This window comes from Astatotilapia calliptera, chromosome 18 (genome assembly GCF_900246225.1).
Source record: "Astatotilapia calliptera chromosome 18, fAstCal1.2, whole genome shotgun sequence".
NCBI classification, from domain to species: Eukaryota; Metazoa; Chordata; class Actinopteri; order Cichliformes; family Cichlidae; genus Astatotilapia; species Astatotilapia calliptera.
Window position 1 is genome coordinate 8933573 of NC_039319.1, and position 24121 is coordinate 8957693.

Here is a 24121-nt window from a genome sequence, read left to right on the forward strand (position 1 = left end):
ATGCTTACACATACATGTATACAATGGCGGTGTCTGACATTGGGATGTTGGCAGTGGACCCTTGGTTCCTGTGGTTTGCTGGGTGGGGACTCCTTGGTCTGATTCTTGTGCTTTCCACTGTTGCTCACCGGATTGGGATCTGGGGAGTTTGGAGGTCGGGCTAACAGTTTAAGCTATTTTTCTTGTTCTGGAAGATTTTCTTGAGCAGCGTGGCGAGCCACATTTTACTGCCACTGTCACTGGTGCATGACTTTGCAGCGGTTAGGGGTGGGGGGGGGGGGGGGTGTTTCAGATGGGTGGTATGTGTCAAAGTAACCTCCGCACGAGTGCCAGGACCGAACACTGTAACAAGATGATCAGTGTTATTTACCTCATGTGCTGGTTGTTTTAATGGTGTGGGCCAATCTGTGTATAATCACTCCAGTATGAAATAGTTCTTCCACGCAATTCTACATCTGCAATAATCAATACCAATACCTGTCCTGTTATCTGGTTGTGATTTGATTCCTTTAACTCAGCCCTTTGTGCTCTTCAGCTATAATTAAAATGCTATTTGCAGCTTTCCATTTATTTATTTTTGGCACGTTTGCTTGTCATGAACTTTCCATGTGTAACTAACAACCTTTCCTGAGCTGCAGCCAGAGAGAAAAGTAGGACGAGGAAATGGAAAAGTCAGTGTCATGAAGGCGTTATGGCTTCAGTAGAGCTACATTCAGAGCTCCACGGCAGCTATACTGTAACTATCCTGTACCATTAGTGATTTTGGTCTCAAGCTCACAGCATGCCCATGTATGGTTGCAGCGAAGCATATATACCCATAAAAGTGTCAGCAAACTATCTGCTGCAACTTTAAGATCTTCTTGTTGTTTGAAAACTTTTTATTACCTTGAATGTTTTGCGAGACTTAAAGACTTTTCATCCATCTCTCCTCTAGCCACAGTTCTTTAAGAGGAGAAAAAAAGGACACTGTAAAGGGTTGCAGGACTATGAGTACTCTTTCAAACAGCTGCTGATTTAAGACTGCTGAAGCATCCTTCTGCTGAGTCACCCACCAACTCCTCCATGTTTTACCATTCTGAAACAAACTTGCTCTACTTTGAGGTATTCTAACAAACTATATCTCTTACAAACCTTTCAAACTGTTTTAAAAGTCCCTGCCTTATCATCCTTTCAAGAGGTCAAATATCAGCCCTGCACCAGCCGATATATACTGAGAAACAGTAGCAGCTGGTTTCCCCAGTTGTGGATTAAGCCCAGTTCAGGACCAAAAGAAAAACATCAATGAAAACAGCCCCTGAAAAAAGATTATGGTCTATGTTTTGCAGACATTTCAAACTCAAGCAGTTTCTTATATAATTTATTTTGAAAACATGTTACAAATATTAGTTTCCCTTTATAAAACAGTTACCTGTGGTCATAATTACAGTGTCCTGGTAATCCCCTTTCAATATTACATGTAACTGCAGCGACACATCTTGATACCGCGTGCATAAGGAATTTAAAATGAGGCTGAATATCAAACGGGGGACCTTCTCAGCTCAGTTTGGCTGGTTGTCCATCTGTGAGCTTGGCTGGTAAGACTGGATGTCCTCCCCGATGAACTCTGATACTGTGGAAGGAGAAGAAAATCACAGATTCACTTGATGCAATTTGCTGCTGCAAAATACAAAATAACCTATACTGCACTGTCAGTTTCAATTGTATGTATATTTTCAGAATTCATTGGCTTTATTTTAATCGTATTTCAACATCCCCTTTTTAGAGATTTGTATTTTTTTTTTTTTTACGTATTTGGAACATCTAGAAAAACTGCACACCACACCACATCTTCTTGCATCAAGTAAAAATAAAATCTAGTCCCCAACTTAACCACCAAGGTTAATGCTTTGTTTCTTTTTTTAAATGTTATAATGCAAATTACAGTGAAGACTGTAAACATCTAAAAACACCAGCAACCACAAGATGCTACCAAACATTACATTGACTAATATCTGTCTATATATCTGTCACAATCAAAAATCAAAAATAGTTTATACAATTATCAACTCAATCAAGTCAAGTCACCATCAATAACTCCATGCAGTTAAATCAATCATCAATAATCGTAAAACCCTACAGTATTGGGGAAAACCCAAACAATCGAGCAACCCCTTAAGAGTAAGCACTTTGTAACAGGAAGCAGGAAGAAGGTCCTAGTAGAACCCGGCAAGAGACTTTTGATGGTGTTTTTAGAAGAGACTGAAACTCTACAAATAAGGAGTTACCTGTTTGAAAACTAGTCTTTCTGGGTTCTTTTATTTTAGTCAAGAGGTAGGTTGGAATTAACCACTTTGTTTCTCAAGCTACCAGTTTACCTACAACAAGGTTTCACTTTCTCATCAAAAAGACAATTTTTGGGGCCAAATTAAATGGCAAACTAATTTGGAGAGCATAAATTCAGATTATTCAAATTTTGACAAAAATACAGCTCTTTTCTTTTTTACTATGACTGACCCTGCAGGTAATGTCCATATAAAGTTGTGAATCGGCCTGGTAGCCAAATCTTTACACCAAATACCACATGATCACCAGCTATCCTGGCCATCAGAGAGCCTGTGTTGCATGTCATATCACATTCTCACTCCATAAAGCAGTGTTTGTAGATCAAAGACAATGCACTGAGTAGAAAAATATTTCAGCATTAATAAACATGATTTAATAAACTTGTTTTAAAAAGTGCCTTTAAAAATCATAGTCCCGGGGCTGAAAAACAAGAACACTGAAGTGCTAAAAACTGCAGTTCCTATAGTGGCCACTGGAGACTGGCTGCAAAAGTGAGTCAACTTCCGCTGATACTCACTTTAAAATGGCCAGCTTTACCGCATTAAAGTCGTGTTTACAGTCTGGTACAACAAATTGTCTCTGTGAAAAGTTTGCCCTTTCAAAATAAAAAGTTATTTTATAACCTGTACATTTAGATACTAGAAAGGCTGCTAAGTGTAGTTGTGCTGTTTGTGTGGTACAGCTGTCCAAGAACTTTGTGATCTAGTTTTGTGGAGTGAAATTTCTTTTTTTTATTTTTATGTTTCTTATCAATAATTAACAGATATGTATGGCAAATTTGGTGATATTACCAGATATCTTAGGACTCCACATTCTCTTCCAAATCTGGTCACTTCTGGCCAGAAAAACAAAATAAAAAAACGCCCAAAATACCTAGAGAGTGGCAGCCAAAATGCAAAGTCCATTCAGTGGATACCATTCCTTCTTCTATCCAGAATATTAAAAATTCTTTGTATTTCTTCCTCCAACATTTCTGTATCTGTGTTTGTAGCCACTTATGTCATTTTTTTTTTATCAAATCAGTTTTCAAATATCACATTTTTTTGAAAAAAACTATGTCTCACCTTCTTCAAAGGTAATGTGGTGCATAGAGGCAGAGCTGGTAAACTCCAATGGACACTCCTGGATCTTGGGATCCCTCTCTCCCCCATTTCCTGTATCCAGCACTCTTCCCTGGGGGTCCCAGCCCTCATAGTGGGAGTAGGATGCTGGGCAGATATCCTGATAGGGGTTTGGGTTGGTAGGAGGGGAGGGACAGACCTCCTGAGCATAAGCAGAGTACTGTGGGTAAGAGGAGTTGGGGATGGGAGGCAGAGGGGAGGTTGAGATAGGACTTCCAGCTGGGAAAGGGCTGAGAGAGGATGAGTGGGAAGGAGAGGGTGAAGAGGACAAGTAGGGTGAGTCCAGCCATGGGGAAGGTGAAGGTGAGGGAGGCTGCGGACCACGTGGGTACAGAGGGGGAAGGAGCTCGGTGAAGCCCAGCTCTAGGTTCTCAAAACTGGGGTGACGCTCGGATAGTGCTGGCCTGGTCCCGCCGGGCTCTTCCACCGTGGCATCAGGTTTAGAGCAGTACTCCTCATTGTAGTTTATGGGTGGGCACGGAGAGGAATAGGTGGAGGGGTAGGGGGGTAGGTGGAAGCTCAGATTTTGCTCATCAGACATATGGTCCCCTCTCACATGGAAGCCTTTGTCTATCCTGGGTGGACCCCCTGCAGGACACATGTTTCCGCCATCCAGAGGCAGCATAGGGGATCGAGAGAACAGGGGATCATCTTCTTTGAACATAACTGAGGGAAGAAACCGAGAATAACTGACACACATAACTGATGTTCATGTAAAGCATGTCCAGCTGCCACATATAAGTGTTGTATTTACATTGGATTTCAAACTATAAATCTCTTTATTTCAAAATTATTTGTGGGATTAGATACTCACTGGGTAAATACTTAAAGCAGTGAGTGCTGCTCCGTTTCCTCTTCCCATTAGAAACATAAAGATTGACCGACACAGGCCGACTGACAGATAGGTCACTGTAGGCTGGGACCCTCACACATAACAGACACTGGAAGGCATAAAGACGACATACAGGGGGATTACAGAGCATTTATCAGAGCATCTCCAGTTGTGTTGGATGCGTCTGCTGAAATTTCACAAATTTACCTCATTGCTGTTGTCACGGTCAACATGAGCCTCCTCCTCCCACTGTAATTTGCCATCTAATGCAAAAGAGCACAAGAGCAAGGTTTGACATAATGAACACAAGTCAATTATAAAAGTGCAGCATCTGAATTAAGCTTCATTTAAAATGTCTGTTAGACTTCTAGTATCCCCCTTCTGATTCTGAACTCATCATCAAATAATCATCATATAATTTTTTCTTTGTGTGTATACTGGGTTGAATTTTGATGTTCAGCTTGAATAAAGATTTGTTGATTTTTTAAACTCTTGAGTCTCTGAGTCCACGTTCTCCCCACATTATGACATACATGTGAGATAAGTTTCTAATACCTGGATTACACAGACCTGAATGTGAAAATTATCAGCATATAATGAACTTCAAATATGTGAAGACAACCATTTAAAGGGGCCTATTGTTTGTTGTAATAAAAAAATATTGTCCCACAACATCTTCAATGTTTATTAGACCTAGTTGCACAAGCATTGCATCAAATCCTTCGTGCTCTGCATTTGAAATGCTTGTCAACTATGTGTGGGAACCTGGAAATGTGCATTTTGACAGTTTTTATGATTTGATATGAGAGAACTATTCACTATGAAATAGTGAAAATTATCATTTTTTGTGTGTGTATTATAACTTAATGTGGTTTTTGAACTGTTTTAGGTTGTTTGGTATTTTTATTTTGGTTTATCGATCTTTATGTTATTTGAACATTTTGCTTTTCTCAGTTGTTGACTCGTTTTTTATTTGTTCCCTCAGTGTTTGTTCCATTTAGTTATGACTCTCACATGTTATTTTGGAAGTTCCTTGTGTTTAGTGTCTTGCATTTAATTTTATTTCCTTGCCTCTCTGTGTATGTATAGTGGGTCTGTTAACTCTCCCATGCATGTTTAACTAGTTGGAGAAGTTAACAGTTAGAGAATTGTAAGTTCTAACTGTGAATTCCTGCAGCACTATTTTAATCTAAATCTAATGAGCTGAAGTATCATTTACCTAATATTAAAAAGTGATTTCAAATTATTTTCTGTCTTATTATATTCCCAATCAACTTTTACTGCCAGTTCTGTAAATTAAAATGCGCCAAGGCTCCTCTGGACGCTTACCTGTGCCTCTCTCCATGAAAAGGACTCTGGAGACTGGCAGGAAGTTTGTGCCGCTCAGCAGCAGCTCTTCCCCTCCTTCCACAGAGCAGGAAGTGAGGCTGACCGACTCGATGACAGGCAGCTCCTGGGCCGAACGCTGGGCTGTGGTGGAGAGAAACGATAAATGCATATGTAGTCAGACTTTAATCATACACTACCTTTCATCAAGGTTAGTGCATCTCAAAGTGCTCTACAGATGACGGACAAGCCATTAATAATACAGAGCAAAATGCAATAAAACATCAATCCATAAAATACAAAGTAAAATAAAATGTAAAAAAAAAGGAACAAAGAGTAATCAGTGAAGTTAAGAGCTTGAGTAGTGGAGCAGAAGTAATGCAGGATAAGGTTGATTAAAAAGACATGACATTATAAAGTAGAATAAAATCAAATATATCAAATAAGATCTGGAAGTGAAAAACAAAATAAAATAATGTTTATAAAGCAAAGCACTTGTGATCAGTGTTTGCAGAATTGTAAAAAATCTCAACCTTTGACAAATCCAAGTGACACTGCATGTTTCAAATGTGACTCCTTTGTAAAAGGATTCTGTATCATAATATGAATTCTCCATAAAGCAGCCACTCACAGCATTCGATGGGCAGAGAGGCAACCTGCAGAGCCAACACTCGTCCAGGGGGTCCTGAAGGGGGCACTATAGGGAGGTGGGTACGAAACACCAAACGAACACGTGTGTTTTTCCTTCCAACATCTGTTTCTCCTTTCCTCAGCTCAATGTCTGAGTTCCTCAGTTTCAAAATCCCGGCACAGTCGATGCTGTGAAACACAAGATTTGTCTCATGACATAATTTTGAGTAGGAAAAGTTTCACTCAACACTGAAACTGAAACTTTAGGGAAAGAGCTATTTAAAACTTAAAGTAGACCAGTTACAAAGGTATGACACAGCAGTCAAACATGAGCAGCCCACCCGAGCATATATAATAAGCAACTCCAGCATATGTGTTAAAAAAAAAAATCCTTTTTCTACAAACATGACGAGGACAGTGAGAGCATCCTTCTGACTTACAGAGCAGTCATGTTGTTCTCGGGGCTGAGGGGGATGTCTAGTAGTTTGGTCCCCACCTGGACGCTCTCGTGACTGGCAGTGCCCACCATCTTTCCAGTCACTCTGAAGGGGAACATACATTTAAATTTACCAGCTGAGAAAAATAAAGTGAAATCCCAGCAGAACACAAGTTATTTATGAACGAAAAAAGGTGAAATTGCTTCCAAAATGTGAGGATTAATAATCCTTTTCACGTCACTTCAAGTTCTGTGAACACATGAGATCAATAATCACTAATATCACCCTCGCTTTTTTTCTAATGACTTTTTTCTCAGTTTGCTTCTGCACTTCACTCGATATAGGATATCATAATCAAAAATATATTCTCTGGATTATGGGAAGGGACTAACAACAACTGTTGTAACATATTTTCTGGACTAACACGAGAACCAGCTGGTGGTTTATTGCACAATGGTTAAAGCTACGACAGTCACGTGATGGGTCCCCTGAATTTTGTGTTCCTTGAACATCATGGCATGAAGAAAACATTTGTGTTTAAATAGAAAAATACTGCAGCTCAGTACCTGTGTATCTGATAGAAAGGATGTGGTCTGATTGATCGGTCATCAGCTGTTCCAACGAAAACCTGAAGAGAGAGCGGTTTTCTCTCTGTGTAACCACACAGCTGTGAAGATAGAGAGAGACGCAGTGTGAAATCAAACTGCGATGAGGCCAGCAGCAGTGGCCAAAGAATTTGTTCCAGTGTCGTGTGAACATGATCAAAGACATGTTAACCTTAAATTAGATCTGATATCATATAACTCAGTTAAAAGGTGAAAAAAAAAAAACCCTGAGAAATTTCGTTTTCACCTTGACAACAGGATGTCCAGTCGGTGCAGCTTTGACGGCTCCTCTGCTGCCCTCCGTCTCGTAGTGGGCTCTGTGGTGTGGCCGAGGCTGGACCTCAATACGCAGCTCATACTGGTCAAACTGGGATGGCAGAGGCCAATCAAGTGGCGGCAGGGCGTTAGACCTGAAATAAATCAGATGTGAGAATTTTAGATGTAGTAAGAATAGAAAGACCCACATGGAGAGAAGCAAGTAAATTTACAGGATTGAAATGTTGAAAAGTGATGCTGTCCTTGCCTGAATAGAGGGCTGTGGGCGCTGGCTCGGGTTCTGCCCCAGGCCAGAGGAGGGGGAACAGAGAGGTAGTCCATGCCCACAGATGGGGGCTCTCTCCTGGTCTGCTGGGTCTCTGGCAGTGGGCAGGGAGAGCTGTGGCCCAGAGCCTGCTCCTGGTCCACCTCCCTGGGAGATAACTGCAACACAAAAATCCCACCTCTTTAGTTCTCCACAGACTTGTTTTTGCTTTGCTATTTCTATTATGTTTCTTTTATATTTCAGTCTTCTCTGTATGTTTATGTTTTTATTTATTTAAACAATTCATCATGTGAATGTGCCAGATTTAGCCGCACGAGCTAATTTTCTTCTGTAGTCCCTGCCTATTGATAACATATTAAATTAACCAACAAAACCGCACATACACAGGCATGTGAGGCTAGCTAAAAGAGAGAAACATATCTAAAAATAAACACATGCCTGTTATGTGTGGGCTGTGTGCAGACAGGAATAGGACCCAAGGTGCAGACTCCAGAGCCAGATGTGAACTCAAAACAGCTTTAATGTTAAACTCAAATATAACATAACTGGAAAAAATCAAACTAAACTTACACCGGAGGACTGACAGAACACAGCTAGGTAAACGGTAGATCGCAACACAGACACAAAGAAACACAGGGCTCAAATACACAGAGGTCGTGTCCAAATTCATGGGCTGCATCCTCCTGAGAACCCGGCCTTCGCGGTCTACGTGGGCCGGAAGTAAACGGCCGTGAAATTGGACGGTCTAGCCTTCTGATTAGCGTCACCGCTGTCTTGGTGGAGTTTAATAAACTCAGCCGTCTGCTTCTTGCTATCTAAAATATAACAGGGCACTGGCGTAAATTCTCGACTGTCTCATACTTCTGTTTAATCAGTTTTCTGTTTGACGTTTAGTCAGCTGTGTAAAAACCAAGGAGGAACCCACCCGGGGTAGAGATGGCACGATACCACTTTTTTATGTCCGATACCGATATCGATATCATAAATTTGGATATCTGCCAATACCGATATGAATCCGATATAGTGTTTTTTAATCAACAAAACTGTTTTTTAAATATCTTGCTGCATTTTGTATAAGTTCATACTCAAATTTAAAACAACAACTACACTAAAGCTATTCTGTTATACCTGTATGCAAAAAAAAATATTTCATGGTTCAGCAATACTGATCAATCTAATAAACTTAAACCTACACCATCCTCCCTATTCTGGTATTTTAAAGAGTACTTAGCATAAATATTAAGCAACCTAACTAATAGGGTTCCAACTCCCAGCAACAACAAAAATAAATAAATAAAAAATAGGGAACCACCCCTCACGCTCCACCTCATGATGCTTAATCGACGTAATCAACCTTAATTTGATGCAGTGTGAAAAAAAAATGCACAGAAATCAATTATTTTTCAAGAAATATTAAATAGATTCAACATCTTTCTTCAACAAAATTGCAGACTGCACAGATGGTACCTTCCCAAAGGAAAAAGTACTATAGCTTACTAGGGTATATTAGACTTAATAGTTACTATATACAGGAATTGACTTCTATTCATTTTACATCAAATTAAAAATTTGGGTGTCAGATAATTATTTATTAAAAGCTAGACATTTTAAATGAGTATAAGAAAGAAAAGTATGTCTTTGTGCCCCCTTTTCCCTGTTAATGCCCTATTGGCCCCCCTGGCTAAACTTTGCTAGATCCGCCCCTGCACAGTTACCAGCGTCAGCTACGTAGAAAAAGATCCTGGTGTAGAAAGTAATATTAAATACATTCTAACAACAGCTGATCAAGCTTAAACGTGCTGCTGTTGTTCAGCCGCTGGTTTCCTCTTTCTGGTGCAAAGTGGGCCAAAAGCAAACAAGAGAGACGGACTCGCGACAGAAAAGCCGATCAGCTGATCATTAAGCAGTTTCATGATTGAAGTAGCAGCAAGAAGAGGCAGTCGCTCCATATATCGTTTGTTAAGCTTAACGCAGGAATGCTTTACAAACATTCAGAGATGGACTTACACACTTGCTTTATTTCTCTCGGGGATAACTTTGTCGGAGATGAAATGCCGGGTTGCTAGCGAAGCTCCACATGCTATCCAGACCACCGACAGGTCCCGCATGCCACAGCCGCTCTATCACATGATGCATACTGCTCCAACGTGCTAACGTTCTGAGGTGAGTTACGGCGTGTTGCAAGTTTTGTGCTTTCGTGATATTTAATGGATCGATTACATTTTTTATTTTTCTCCAATATCCGATCCAGTAATTTAGGTCAGTATCTGACCGATACCGATACGTAATATCGGATCGGTCCATCTCTAACCCAGGGGATTAATAAAGTTTTATTTTATCTAATCTAATCTAATAACTTTAATCTCAGCCAAACCGATTTACTCACGAACAAACAAAACACTGAAAAAAGCCCAACAATAACATTTTTAGGTTGTCTAAGTGACTTATATATTACGTTTAACCCGAGCAGCGAAAGTCCGCGGTGATCTGAAAATGATGTGCCGGGAGTTGTGCCGTTCTCAGCCGTATCAGTAACCCTGGAGCTCCCGGCTAGCTATCGAGCTGGTGGGTAGCAGACGTCTCCGAAAACGTCGAAGCACTTTTGCAAATATGCGATATCTTGATAAACCGAGCAGATATTTGATGTTTACACAGCTACTTTCTCGCCTGAAAATATGTTAAAAGTTTATTTTGTGACCCAGAAAGATTAGTATGAGTAATTTTAAAACTTAGTAGCGGCCGCCATTATTGGAAACTGGAGTTTGGCTGGGCCGCGCTATGAATTCTGGGATATGGTAGGCCACGAAGGACACACCCGACCCATCCTTCAAATTCAGGGAAAAGGAGGACGCATTTGTCGGCTGCATTCGGAGGAGTCTACGAATTTGGACAGCCTTCGGCGCGTCGCTGTGACGTAATCGGTCTACAAATGCAGCCTCAGGAGGATGCAGCCCATGAATTTGGACACGACCAGAGGGAGCAATCGGGGAATGGGTAACAGGAGGGACACACAGCTGGGGCAAATCAGGCCTAACGAGACAAGGGGAAGCAAAACCAGACACATTAAAATCAGACGTGGACTTTCAAAGTAAAACAGGAAACCCATAACACAGACTGAACAAAAGACACAGACTCACATGCAGGCACTACAACAGAGGGAACAGAGATGTGGGACCAGGGCAGACACAGACACTGACTGGACACGGGGATATAGCAACTAAGGATACACAGAGACGCGAACTAGACAAGGGGATACAGCTGACAGGGGAGATAGCAACTAGAGAAGACAGAGACATAAACCATAAGACAGAACTCAAAGAAACCAAAGACTAGAAATAATAAATAATAAACTCAAAAACCCTGGGTCAACGACCCAGGCATCTTTACAATGCCCATATAACATATTAAAAATCAAATGTTAAAAATCCTTACACATTAGAATCAAAGACTTTCTTTGACACTACTCAAATCATGACAACATGTTTGATTATCCAAAAACCAAAGTTTTATAGATTTAGAGAAAGAAGTAAATGTTGTTTTCCTTATTTCTGTGTAAGGGAACCCTAATGTACTCTAAAGAAAAGTCAACAAAACTATGGCAAGGAACAGATCACAAAATAAAGGAGTAAGAAAACATGCCAATGCAGCCTGAAAATTACATCATGGTCAGCTTTTGGAGGTATCTACACTAATACACTAATGCAATATTAGCAACATTTATGCAATAATGTCCAAGCACGTGGATTATAGGCAGGCCGTCTACACAGAGGGGCCTGCTTATCTCTACAAAAAATTACAGAGGAAGTATAGTAATGGCAAAACTGTTTGGACCGCCAATCATGTGGAACTATTGCTGAAAGTAAATGGACTGATACTTAGATATAGATATAGCACTTTTCTGTTCTAACTGAGCATCCAGAGAGCTTTTTTTCACCCAGCCATACACACATTCCATGCCTTTACATGGTTTCTGAGCATACACACACTCTCACACTCTGATGAATACATCAGGGTTCAGTAATAACACAAGTATAAAGCAGCCACAGCACCAGAACACACAGACTGGGAGTTTTTGCACAGTAAATACAGCAACATAGCATTATCCATCACCAGAGGAAGCCAAGGTATTGGGAAAGAAATACCCATACAATAAAAATGAAATCTCAAAACATAACAGAGTTTAATCTTTGCAAATTAAACATCCAATCAGGAACTAAAACGTAGGTGTCAAAGGAGCTTGCAAAGAAAAGCGTCTGGACTTCTATAAGTTGCTTGAAGACGTTTCACCTCTCATCCGAGAAGCTTCTTCAAGCTCATCCGAAGAAGCTTCTCGGATGAGAGGTGAAACGTCTTCAAGCAACTTATAGAAGTCCAGACGCTTTTCTTTGCAAGCTCCTTTGACTACGATGACCTGGATGACTGAGAACCTTCACAGACAAAACGTAGGTGTCTGTATCATTCAAAAGTTGCAGCTTTTAGCTTTCTTGAAAACTGTTTTAAGACTTAAACTGCTTCAGTTTTTGTATTTGCTAAAATACATATTTAGTGTCGATGCTAGACAGAAGCATAGTAAAAGCAACATAAAATGAGCATACACTGTATAGATGGCTCTGAAATAAAGGTCCTTTGAACCTGCATTCTTTGTGATAGCCAGCAGGGGGCGACTCCTCTCATTGCGAGCGCCATTACATAGAAGTCAATGAGGAAATCACTGAGTTTTCACTCGATTTTCTGCCTCACTGAACATTTTCCTGATAAGTTTAATGGGTCAGTCACTGGTTTCAAGTCTTCTTCAGTACAGCTTGGTGTTCATTTGATATATGATGGTCACATATAGACTCAAATAAATCATGAAGCTGGACATTCATTATGGCTTGGCTACCTTGAGTTCCACAAGTTTTTTACTGTGTGACTGTGCAGTGTCCTTGGCTTGACAGTTAGATTGAACCCTCTCTTGTAATTTCTGTTTTAGTTTAAAAACAAACAAACAAACTAGACAGGGATGGCAGCTTGAGGTCTAAGAGTAGGAGCCGAGTTAGAAAACAGAATTTTATACTGCTGCTTTGAGAGGCCTACTCCAGGTTTGGCAGGGCGGCACCTAAGTAAAGGCAATAGATCACACACAGCACTTTACCTGCTCCAATGATGTCTTCCTGGTTTTCTGAGGAATGCTGAGCTCACAGCTGCTGGGCGGAGCTTGAGAGTGAGGGGTGGACTCTCCACCCTCCAGGTTGCACCCCTGCAGTTCCTCTGAGTAACTCCCTCTGCGCGAAGTACAGGGAGACGCCAGCGGGGAGTTTCTACGCTTCTTCCCACTAGGTGAGGTGGGCCTTGAGGATGATGAGTGCCCAAAATTGATGCTGCCTTCGTTCAGCTCCTCCTCCTCCACCAGCAGAGAGTCGCAGCTGGAAGCGGGACTGAGCCAGCCTCGAGAGGAGGGGCTAGAGGCGGGGCTGGGGCTGAGGGAGCTGGGGCATCTGTCACGATAAGTAAAAGGATCCAGTAGAGGCAGGTAAAGGCGCTCTCTGTCCCAACCGCCGCTGTTGCCCATGTCCCAGTAACTGGAAATGGTGGGTGTTGTGTCATCATCAGGCGAGATGGTGGTTATCTGGATGCTGGGGCACTCGACCACACGAGATTCAGAAACCTGGAAAAAAGATAAGAGGCTCGTCACAAACATTGTCACACACACAAAAAAATATACAGTGGGGCAAAAAAGTATTTAGTCAGCCACCGATTGTGCAAGTTCCCCCACTTAAAATGATGACAGAGGTCAGTAATTTGCACCAGAGGTACACTTCAACTGTGAGAGACAGAATGTGAAAAAAAAAAAAAATCCATGAATCCACATGGTAGGATTTGTAAAGAATTTATTCGTAAATCAGGGTGGAAAATAAGTATTTGGTCACCTCAAACAAGGAAAATCTCTGGCTCTCACAGACCTGTAACGTCTTCTGTAAGAAGCTTTTCTGTCCCCCACTCGTTACCTGTATGAATGGCACCTGTTTGAACTCATCATCTGTATAAAAGACACCTGTCCACAGCCTCAAACAGTCAGACTCCAAACTCCGCCATGGCCAAGACCAAAGAGCTTTCGAAGGACACCAGGAAAAGTATTGTAGACCTGCACCAGACTGGGAAGAGTGAATCTACAATAGGCAAGCAGCTTGGTGTGAAAAAAATCAACTGTGGGAGCAATCATCCGAAAATGGAAGACATACAAGACCACTGATAATCTCCCTCGATCTGGGGCTCCACGCAAGATCTCATCCCGTGGGGTCAAAATGATCATGAGAACGGTGAGCAAAGATCCCAGAACCACACGGGGGGACCTGGTGAATGACCTGCAGAGAGCTGGGACCAAAGTAACAAAGGTCACCATCAGTGACACACTACAACGGCAGGGAATCAAATCCCGCAGTGCCAGACGTGTTCCGCTGCTGAAGCCAGTGCATGTCCAGGCCCGTCTGAAGTTTGCCAGAGAGCACATGGATGATACAGCAGAGGATTGGGAGAATGTCATGTGGTCAGATGAAACCAAAGTAGAACTTTTTGGTATAAACTCAACTCGTCGTGTTTGGAGGAAGAAGAATACTGAGTTGCATCCCAAGAACACCATACCTACTGTGAAGCATGGGGGTGGAAACATCATGCTATGGGGCTGTTTTTCTGCCAAGGGGACAGGACGACTGATCCGTGTTAAGGACAGAATGAATGGGGCCATGTATCGTGAGATTTTGAGCCAAAACCTCCTTCCATCAGTGAGAACTTTGAAGATGAAACGAGGCTGGGTCTTCCAACATGACAATGATCCAAAACACACCGCCCGGGCAACAGAGGAGTGGCTCCGTAAGAAGCATTTGAAAGTCCTGGAGTGGCCTAGCCAGTCTCCAGACCTCAACCCCATAGAAAATCTGTGGCGGGAGTTGAAAGTCCGTGTTGCTCGGCGACAGCCCCAAAACATCACTGCTCTCGAGAAGATCTGCATGGATGAATGGGCCAAAATACCAGCTACTGTGTGTGCAAACCTGGTAAAGACCTATAGTAAACGTTTGACCTCTGTTATTGCCAACAAAGGTTATGTTACAAAGTATTGAGTTGTATTTTTGTTATTGACCAAATACTTATTTTCCACCCTGATTTACGAATAAATTCTTTACAAATCCTACCATGTGGATTCATGGATTTTTTTTTCACATTCTGTCTCTCACAGTTGAAGTGTACCTCTGGTGCAAATTACTGACCTCTGTCATCATTTTAAGTGGGGGAACTTGCACAATCGGTGGCTGACTAAATACTTTTTTGCCCCACTGTATCTAATTAACAATTCAAATCTCAGTAAGAAAACTGGCAGTAAGAAGCACAATTTTAAATAGCTCTTTAAACCATTGTTATTACTTTGACCTTCAGATCAATCTTTTGACCTTTAAGGAGAGGTCAAAGGTCAAATGCAACATGATATTTTAAGATTGTCTATGGTACTTTCTACAAACACGGCATAGAATCATATTTTTATAAGTTATGAGCCTTTTTGACAATTTTCAACTAATAAATAATGAAGTTGACCTTGAAGACCTTGATGGATGCAGACCAAATTTTAATGGATTTTTGACATGACCCCACTCTACATCCTTACCAAGTCTTATCAGAACTGGAGGAGTTAATAATAATAATAATAATAATAATAATAATAATAATAATAATAATAATAATAATAATAATAAAATTCAAATTCAAATTCAAATTCAAATTCAAATTTTATTTGTCACGTACACAGTCATACACAGTACGATATGTAGTGAAATGCTTGGACAACTGCTCGTGACCTAAAGAAAACAAAAAAAGGAAAAGGCTATGAATAAGATAGGAAATAAATATGAAAAATTAAAAAGGGTAAATTTAACTAGGAAGGAATAGAATATAAATTAAGGTTAAAAATGAAATAACTGTACAACACAAATTAGAATGAAGGGTAAATTTAACTGGGAAGAATAAGATAAAGATAAATATATAAATTAAAGTTGAAAATAAAATAACTGTACAACAAAATACACAATACACAATATAGAACTATATAAGAATGTATGAAGAAATCTAAATCTAAATAAATATATACACAATAACAGCAGCTGTACAAGTATTAACCGGAAATGAAGAATATAGTGACCAGTGTTGTGCAAAACCAAAGTCCAGAATGTCCAGTGTGTGTGTGTAAGAACTATATGTGTGGGTCAGTACTGTGTGGTGGTGTGATTGAGAGACCGTATCGCCTGCGGGAAGAAGCTCCTCCTCAGTCTCTCTGTGTTGGTCTTCAGGGAGCGGAATCGCTTTCCTGACCTCAACAGAGAGAACAGTCTGTTGTTATATTATTATTATTATTATTATTATGTAATAATAATAATAATAATAATAATAATGTATAAAAAGCAAAGAAAAAATATTAGAAAGTGTTCATTCTTGTGGTCTCCACCAAGTAGTTAAAGGGGACATCTGTTAACGGCAAGGCAAAAATACGTTATTTATTCCCTTCTCTATTTAGAGAGCACTGAGGCAGTGATCACTACGTTTTGTTTGTATGTACTAAGAGTTTCATTTAACATCGTGGTGAGATAAACTATGAGAAAACAAGCTTTTTTTATGTGTGGATTTGGATCCTTTTCTTGGCACTGACCCCTTTTAAGGATGTGCTCCCTGAAAGCCTCTTTAGCTTAATTTGAAACCTAATATATAAAATCTGCCACAGTGAAATTTAGCTGCCTTCAGACTTTTTCAAAATGACTCCAGGACAGTAGGAGAAAGTAGGCTGGGTGTCTGGCTGTGTTTAAAACCTCTTGTTTGTCACGTCCTGTGGTTTTTATAATTTTGAGTTTTAGTTAATATAATACAGTTTGGGTTATGTGTTTTATTTGTGGGATGTTTTTATGTTTTGAGGAACATGCTTGCTTCTCCACCCTCTCGTTGTCAAGTCTTCTTCTTTTTCACGTGATTCGCTGTGCAGTTACTTCCTGTTTTATTTTAATAGTCTGTTTTCCTCTCTGTGTTTATTCCCTCATGTATTGTGCAGCTGTGGAATTTTCAACTTTTGTAAAGGACTTTCAACCTAATCAAGGATTATTTTTCATTTACCTTGTGTTGTCTGCAAGTCCAGAATTTGGGTCCTTCAGGTACAAAAGACCAATCTTTTTTACCCAGTAAACCACAGAATTCAGTGAAAACTGTACATGTACTCTCACCTTGTTATATTCTGAGACAATATTACAACATATTTCAGCAGCTGCCCTGCAAAATGCTCAAGTCATAGTAAAGAAGTGCATAATATTTCCTCAACTAAATGTGTGAGTGTTTAAAAGTCTGTTTGCTTTGTCTCAAAAAACTTTAACTTATATACCCTAAGTCTTTCGGCCCTTGGTTTGGATACAGAAAAAAACTCTCCAAGTAAGGAAAACCTCTTAATCTTAAGGGGAAATGGAAGGAAACCAAAGAGAAATCTGCTGAGGAAGCCTCCTTCTTCTTGGACTGACTTACATGCAATCGATGGCATGTCTACAAAAGTTGAATATGCGCTTGGAACAAACTTAAGGTCAACCAATCAGACGGCTGCTGCAGCTGCTGCAGCTGATTCTTTCTACGGTCATTTGTTCAGTTGAGGTTGAAACTGCAGATTATATGAAATACTTAGACATAGGCTGTCTCACCTGTACAGAGCGTGCCGGCAGGCTCTCATAGGTCCCGCTGAACTTATTGAAGTGATCCCTTCGTGGAGGTGGGGAATGCATCCCTGCCCGCTGACTGGACGCAGGTGTCGGGCTGGGGATGTCGATTGAGTGACCTGCGTGAGAGGCAGCCAGGTTTTTGTCTGGAACTGAAAATACATAAAGGTTGGGATGAATGTCCGGACACATGAAGGGCACACCCACAAATTATATGAATTAGAAAATCTCTTTCTGTTGGCAAGTTGCCTGCTTGCTTAAACTGACTATAATCCCATGCTCCCAAAGAACAGCACTTTGTTCTGTTCACTTTACACCTTTTCATCCACATGACAATAAATAATTATTCATCTGCTTTTCATCCCCTTAACCACACAATAATAGCTAGTTCTGCAACTGTCCTGCTCTTGTACCTCTGGCGTGAGAGAGACTCATTAGATGAAAATCAAAATATTGTAAACACAATTTGTGGTGAGTAAGGATTCATTTTTTATCATCAGTGTGCTTCCATCATGCTTTACACATCAGTTTCCCTTCATTTTACTGTAATTGCTACCATATGGAAAATGCACACGCTGGAATTTTACCGCAATAATGTCTTAAAAGCAAGTGCAGCATTTTTGTCACTTTTAATATAAATTAGGAAATAGAAGTCATTTTCGGAAAATGCAAAACTACTCCAAACAGTTTAGTAACTTAGCTTAGCAAATAGATAAGAAACAACTAGCTGCACTGACAGAGGATTAAGTCGTTTGACATTTTTAGAAAATCTGAGGCAAACAGCTGCTTAACATTATTGAGTGATTTTAAAACATTTTGTGTACAAGGTGTACTTGATAGCCAGCCAAAATCTTAAGGCAAATAGTGGTATTTGGAAGCCTCTATTACATCTGTCATTTAAAATTTCTTCTGATTACATCGCCTGAAGGAACATAGCATTACAGCGGTATTTGTGTTCTTAGTAAAAAGCTCCACTAGCATCACACCATACATTTCCTTGCTTAAAAAATGAAATTAGGAGTTGGGAAAGTCGCTGTTTGCTGGATGCCCCTCTTAAATCTCAATCAAACGAAAAGCAAGCAATTCGAGAAACACATACTCCACGAGTACACCTCTAACATCTGACCTCGTGCTTTGAACTCTGTCTCTTATGGTACTGAGCAACCTGAGCCAGACTCGTGTCACATCACAGGGTTATAATGCAGACACTGGGGTTAGGAAGGTGACAAATGTCATAATCCAGACATGTAAGAGTCCATGAAATTAATGAAACAGAATTTACATGTAGACAAATGTATATGCCATTATATTTAAAAGAAAAAGTAGTTTGTGTATATAGGTGAACTTCAGTCAAATGCTAATGTATTTAAAAAAGATGCATGCATATGCTTTCCCAATTGCCACAACCTAATCAATATTTATAGCTCTGACCAGACTTCCACTCTACATGGAAGAACCAATGTGAACATCTGCCCACAGGTTTTACCATCACAACACTAAAAGCATTGCTGTTTAATCCTAGGATATAATTTGTCTCCGACACCTTATCAGACAGTTTTATACAGTCCACAAAAAACAGGAAAAAATGCTGACCATGTGTCACGTTCAGAGCTTTTTTGGAATGAGCCGAGTCTCAGTCACAGACCAGTTTGTCTTGGGAGACCCAACCTGGAGGAAATGCCCCCAACAACATAACCTCCAGGATCACTCTGACACTCAAACCGCTGCACCATCATAACGTGACCATTCACTGAGGTGTCTACACTGTTCCTCACTGCACACTCATATACTTGGTACACTATTTGGAGACAACTAGCTTAATTTTATAGCATAAAGACTGGAAACACCTAGTCAGAAGCATAAAAATCAATGTATTATTATCTCTGAAGCTGTTGTTAAATCTTTATGCTAGCTAGGCTTATTAGCAGCTAACTATAGCTTCACATTTAAAAGGCAGACATGAGTTTGGTATTAGCCATGTTTTTTTTGTGACTCTTGGACACCAGTTGGTTTTCATTTTAAAATTCTTCACGCTATTTTTTAGTCTTAGTCTTTATTATTTTGTTAATAAAAGCAACAGGAAACAGGGGACCAAACTTGGAATGGTAAATGCTGCCAGCTTCCACATTCAGTTCAAAAACATCAACGTAGGTGTCCAGATGAATCTAAATGTGGGCCAAAAAGACTGTGATAATCTTGCCTTAAAGTGGGATTTGGTTTTATCCATAATCACTCTGTCGTATGGCAACAATTTATCAAAATCCCTCCAAAACTTTCAGTTCTACTTTTAAACTATTTCGTACATTTTTCCATGTATTATAGTTACAAATTGCGCAATAAAGGGTGAAATGGGAATTCTAACTAAATCATGAAGTTTACTTTTGGCCCACTGATTCATTTCACAGCATGAAGAACCACACACCCAAATCCACCGCTGACCTTGACATTTATATAGACTTTTTTCATTGTATAATCTCAACATGACTCCTTTGTATTTTGCCCATAAGCCACCAAACTGACTCCTTAAGGCCACATCCCTTGCCACAACATTTTCCCAGTGTGGTGTGGTCTGGCTTCACATGGAGTCAAACAGTAGTTACTCTCTAATGAACGAGGCTCGCTGCCGCTCCGTAGTGGCGGCGGGCCATGCGGGCAATTTTTGGGCAATGCGGACACACAACAGCAACTGCCAACGAATTAAGAAGCTGGGTGAAAAAAAAATCTCTTCAAATGTTTCCTGGCAACAAAAGTATTTCCAAGTGATTAAAGCTACAGTACTGAGGCAACTCTTCTGCTGGCGGATTTTTCACATGAATCAGTGATTTAGCGGTTTATATGTAGACCAGCAGGAGTTTATGAGGCACTAGAATTTAACTAACACTTATCGAACAGGGGGGGGGAAAAAAGACTCACTGATCTAATATACTTTCATCTTTGTTTCCATGTCCTGAGCTGAACCTCAAAAAAGCAATGTTTACCTCAACCTGGGGGTCTGTGGGGCCTCACAAGTGGTGGAAAAATACATGAGAGGGGTCATGAGACATTGAGAGAAGAGAAAAGCAAAAATGGCATAATACTGCTGTGTGCCCCCTTGTATGGCATATATATATGTATGTATACATGTATATATATAAGCCTTATAGGGTTCAAAGGAAATGGAAAAAAAACATACATTTGTGCCACTCAGATTGATTTCTTCTTAAGCTTAAACTGTTGTCTTTTTTTTTTTTTTTGCCTCAATTTAATGGGGAATTTATCTCTTCGTGTTCTCTTCTTAATCTTTAAAAAAAACATAATTTAAATTATCATTGGATCAGTTTCTTTTGGAGATACCAGTCTAACAGATCTAATATACTTCAGAGAATCTCAGTTCGAGAGTCCAGCTCTTTAACAAACTTCGATCTTAAATGAGATGGTTTCCGGCATGAGGTTCGGGGTAAAAACAATAGGTCACAAAACAGATCTGGAGCAGCATAATAGACTGATTCACCTAAAGTATAAGTATTTTTGCAATAATGTATTTTTTAAAAGTCTTTGACAGTTAAATTATTCAACTCATTGGTGAACAAACTTTACCACCACAACAATCTTGTTGCAGCATCTGTTTACCTTGATAGATACTGGATTCATATTTAACTTCTGCATTGCTTCGTTTTGAAAAGCCCAACTTTAACACATTTTATGGTCATATCCATGGAGATTTATACCCAAATAAATAAAACCTACATACTCTGAAACATTAAAAAAAAGCGAAGAAAAACGTGAAGACTTGCCCTCTCCTTTTTCTCCTGTAGTTAATGTTCATACCTTGGGTGTGGTAATACAAATGTATGCCAGTGTGGGCGGGAAACAAATGAGTGAGAAGATGTGAGGATGTGAGGTATGTGTATGTATTGGTGGAGCTCGGATGAAGACGGGAGGGAGGTGTGTGTGTGTGTGTGTGTTCAGTACACAGAGGTTGAGGTTCCTTCCCAGCTGGCAGCTGTTAACTCTACTCACACGCACAGCTGATTAGAAACACATTGAGTCTGGGGCTGCACGCATGCACAAGCTCACAATGCGCAAAGATATGCACGCAGATGCATACCACACAGAAAACAAACACACAGTAAAAATATACTCGTTCTCACGCAAGCATCGGACGTACGTTCAAACATACACATCACATAAGCACAGGCATGCAGATGAAAGCCCCATCAGACTACACGCAACGGCACGCACGCGCACAGAAGTTCCCATGAGTTTTAGAAGCCACCCCGTCAGGCCGCTCAGACCCCCTTTATCCAGTATGTCCCTTTGCTTTTAACACATTCAGCTATTCAGGAAGTGACTCTAACCCAGGCTGCTGCTGCTGGAGGAGTCGAGTTGCAGCAGGGCGCCTTCACTTTCCTCCCCGGCAGCGGAGCTCTCCGGCTCGGTAGAGCGCACCGGGGATGGACCCTGGCTCTGCCGCGACGGCGGATCCTCCTCAAAAACCAACTTGAACTCGAACTCTCCCTCCTCCCAGCCCGAGCCCGGCGCGGCCCCCATCGCCCTCCGGCAGCAAGGACAGGATACAGATATACTGATACAATCTTGTCTCCCTGCGTCAGGCGATTTTAACGTCCCTTGGTGCGCCTTTAAAAAGAATTCAAAGGAACTTTATTCCCCAAACTCTTCTCCTAAGTGCGCGTCATTGTGCTAATATTCCTCATCTGGGATATGTAGGAAAGTTTTGCTTCAGAAAGTTTCTACGCGAAAAATTCTGCTTCTTGCCTCCTTGTTTGCAAGTTTTTCCAGACTTGATGTCTTGATATCCAAATCAAATTTTCGCTCCGGATAATTTACAGTCTTCTCCGAATCATATTTCCAAAATACCGTCGGCTCTTTCATTCTAGCTCCATCGTCATCCCTGTAGCTTCTTCTTCTAGTTCTTCAAGAGACTGGGAGGAGGGAAAAAAAAGTTTATCAAATATTTTTGTCGTCCTTTACCCTTAATTGCCTTTGGGTGGGTTTCCCAGCTCCAGTTGGTCCGTTACTCATTCCCCATAGGACCTCATGTCTGTCAGTCATGAATCCCCTCTGCCCAACCTCCTGCCCCCCTCCTCTCCTCTCCCCCTGCCTCGCTCACTCTGAAGGTTTCTCTTGAAGTCGTTCACTTAATATAACTTATTATAACAATCCCATGCAAATTTCTCTTTTCTTGTCTCATTTTGCATCATTTGCATCATCTCATTTAGTTTTTCCTTTTAAAATCAACTTCATGTCCTCATCATCCTTATCATCAATTAGATTTTCGCATAGTTAAGCCCAAAACAATATGATTATTATTCCAATCATGAGCAGGACACATGGCAAGAAGTTCATTATCTCTGAAACCTGCCATAGGCCGCCTGCACGGCCACCAGGGCTGTGATGTTAACTGTCAGTTAGTGAACATAAGAGGGCCTATTTCCTGTGGCAATGAACACAACAGCCCCCCTTTTTTGGCTGTCACCCCTCCCCTTTTCTTCTCTTGCATTTTTTTCCTTTCCCTCCCAGCTCCTTCTCCCCTCTTCTCCCCACTGAATCCTCCTTGTCCCTCCTTCTCCTGAGTCTTGCCTCCCTCCTCTTCCTCTCCACCAAAGGTCTGTTTCTCATTATCCTCTGTAGTCTGCTCTCTGTCTGAGTCAGGAGACGAAAAACTTAAATAAACACTCTCTCTCTGGCTCTCTCCGCCTCAGTTCAGCTCTCAGTGCCCCCTCCCCTCCACTCTGTCTCTTCTGTCCTCCTTCCTCGGCCTCCTCTCGTTCTCACAATCATTAGGAGTATGTTATACTGGTGTGTAGCTGGGGGCCTGTTTCACTCTCTATGTCATCCTCTTGGGGTTGTGTGGGCAGGCCTTGGATGCTGGACTGATTTCAAGATGTTGCAGTGTGGTTGGGGAGAGGAAAAAGTGCGACCAGCAAGGCAGGCACAAGAATTTCTGAGGCCCTAACAAGCCTCAGACTTGATAAACCTTTACACAACCACGGTGAAAAAAATCCCACTGACTCCATTGGGTTATAATCAGGGAAATTGTTTTCTCTGTGGTAAAGAAAAAAACCCATAGAGGTTTGATTGGTGACCTCATGGTGGTTGAAATTTTCTAATCAACCATTTAGTTTCCTGCTTTCCTAAGAGACAAGAAAATGTCCAAACTACGAGTGAAAGCATGCTTCAGACAGTGTGATTAATATTTAAAGTCCTCCTGTACCTTTCCAAAAGCAGATGTGAAGCCAGTTGCTCCAGCTGTTGAAACGAGTATTTTCCAAAAGGTCTTGCATAGGACTTAATTGTTGCTAAATATTTCCTCCTAATGAAACAAACGGCCCGTTTGGAGCACCCATAATTAGAATCAGCGCTATTATAACTGAGTACTGATGATAATCTTATTTAAAAATGAAACATCAATATCATGGCACAAAATCGCATAGGATAACAGGATTCACAGGATGAGCTTCAATCCATATTATAATATTTTTATCAGCTGTTTATCCAGTTTAGTTTTAGGTTGCTTTTTTAACAAATGTTGTGACCCTTTTTGACAAGGATAAAAATTTGATTAGATTTGATATACCTTTATTAGTCCCACAAGGG

General features: G+C 40.7%; 1 protein-coding gene across 1 annotated transcript; it reads right to left on the minus strand.

The window, feature by feature from the left end:
* Positions 1-1341: 1341 nt before the first annotated feature.
* On the minus strand, positions 1342-22552 carry nfatc4 (nuclear factor of activated T cells 4). The gene is made up of 13 exons (XM_026150840.1): positions 21862-22552; positions 17510-17676; positions 12949-13461; positions 7797-7972; positions 7521-7683; positions 7235-7335; positions 6672-6773; positions 6233-6420; positions 5605-5745; positions 4483-4538; positions 4258-4384; positions 3387-4109; positions 1342-1609 (listed from the first exon to the last, which is right to left on the minus strand). Exons 1-13 carry the CDS (start codon positions 22052-22054, stop codon positions 1539-1541), a joined length of 2721 nt encoding a protein of 906 aa, XP_026006625.1. The 5' UTR covers positions 22055-22552; the 3' UTR covers positions 1342-1538.
* Positions 22553-24121: the final 1569 nt, after the last annotated feature.

Excerpts from the sequence above, each read along its gene's own strand:
- nfatc4 (XM_026150840.1), bottom strand. The coding sequence starts at position 22,054 with ATGGGGGCCGCGCCGGGCTCGGGCTGGGAGGAGGGAGAGTTCGAGTTC. Across the intron at positions 13,462-17,509 it reads TGCCGGCACGCTCTGTACAG|GTTTCTGAATCTCGTGTGGT; the intron begins GTGAGACAGCCT and ends TCTTTTTTCCAG. Across the intron at positions 4,110-4,257 it reads CTGCTTTAAGTATTTACCCA|TTATGTTCAAAGAAGATGAT; the intron begins GTGAGTATCTAA and ends TTCTTCCCTCAG.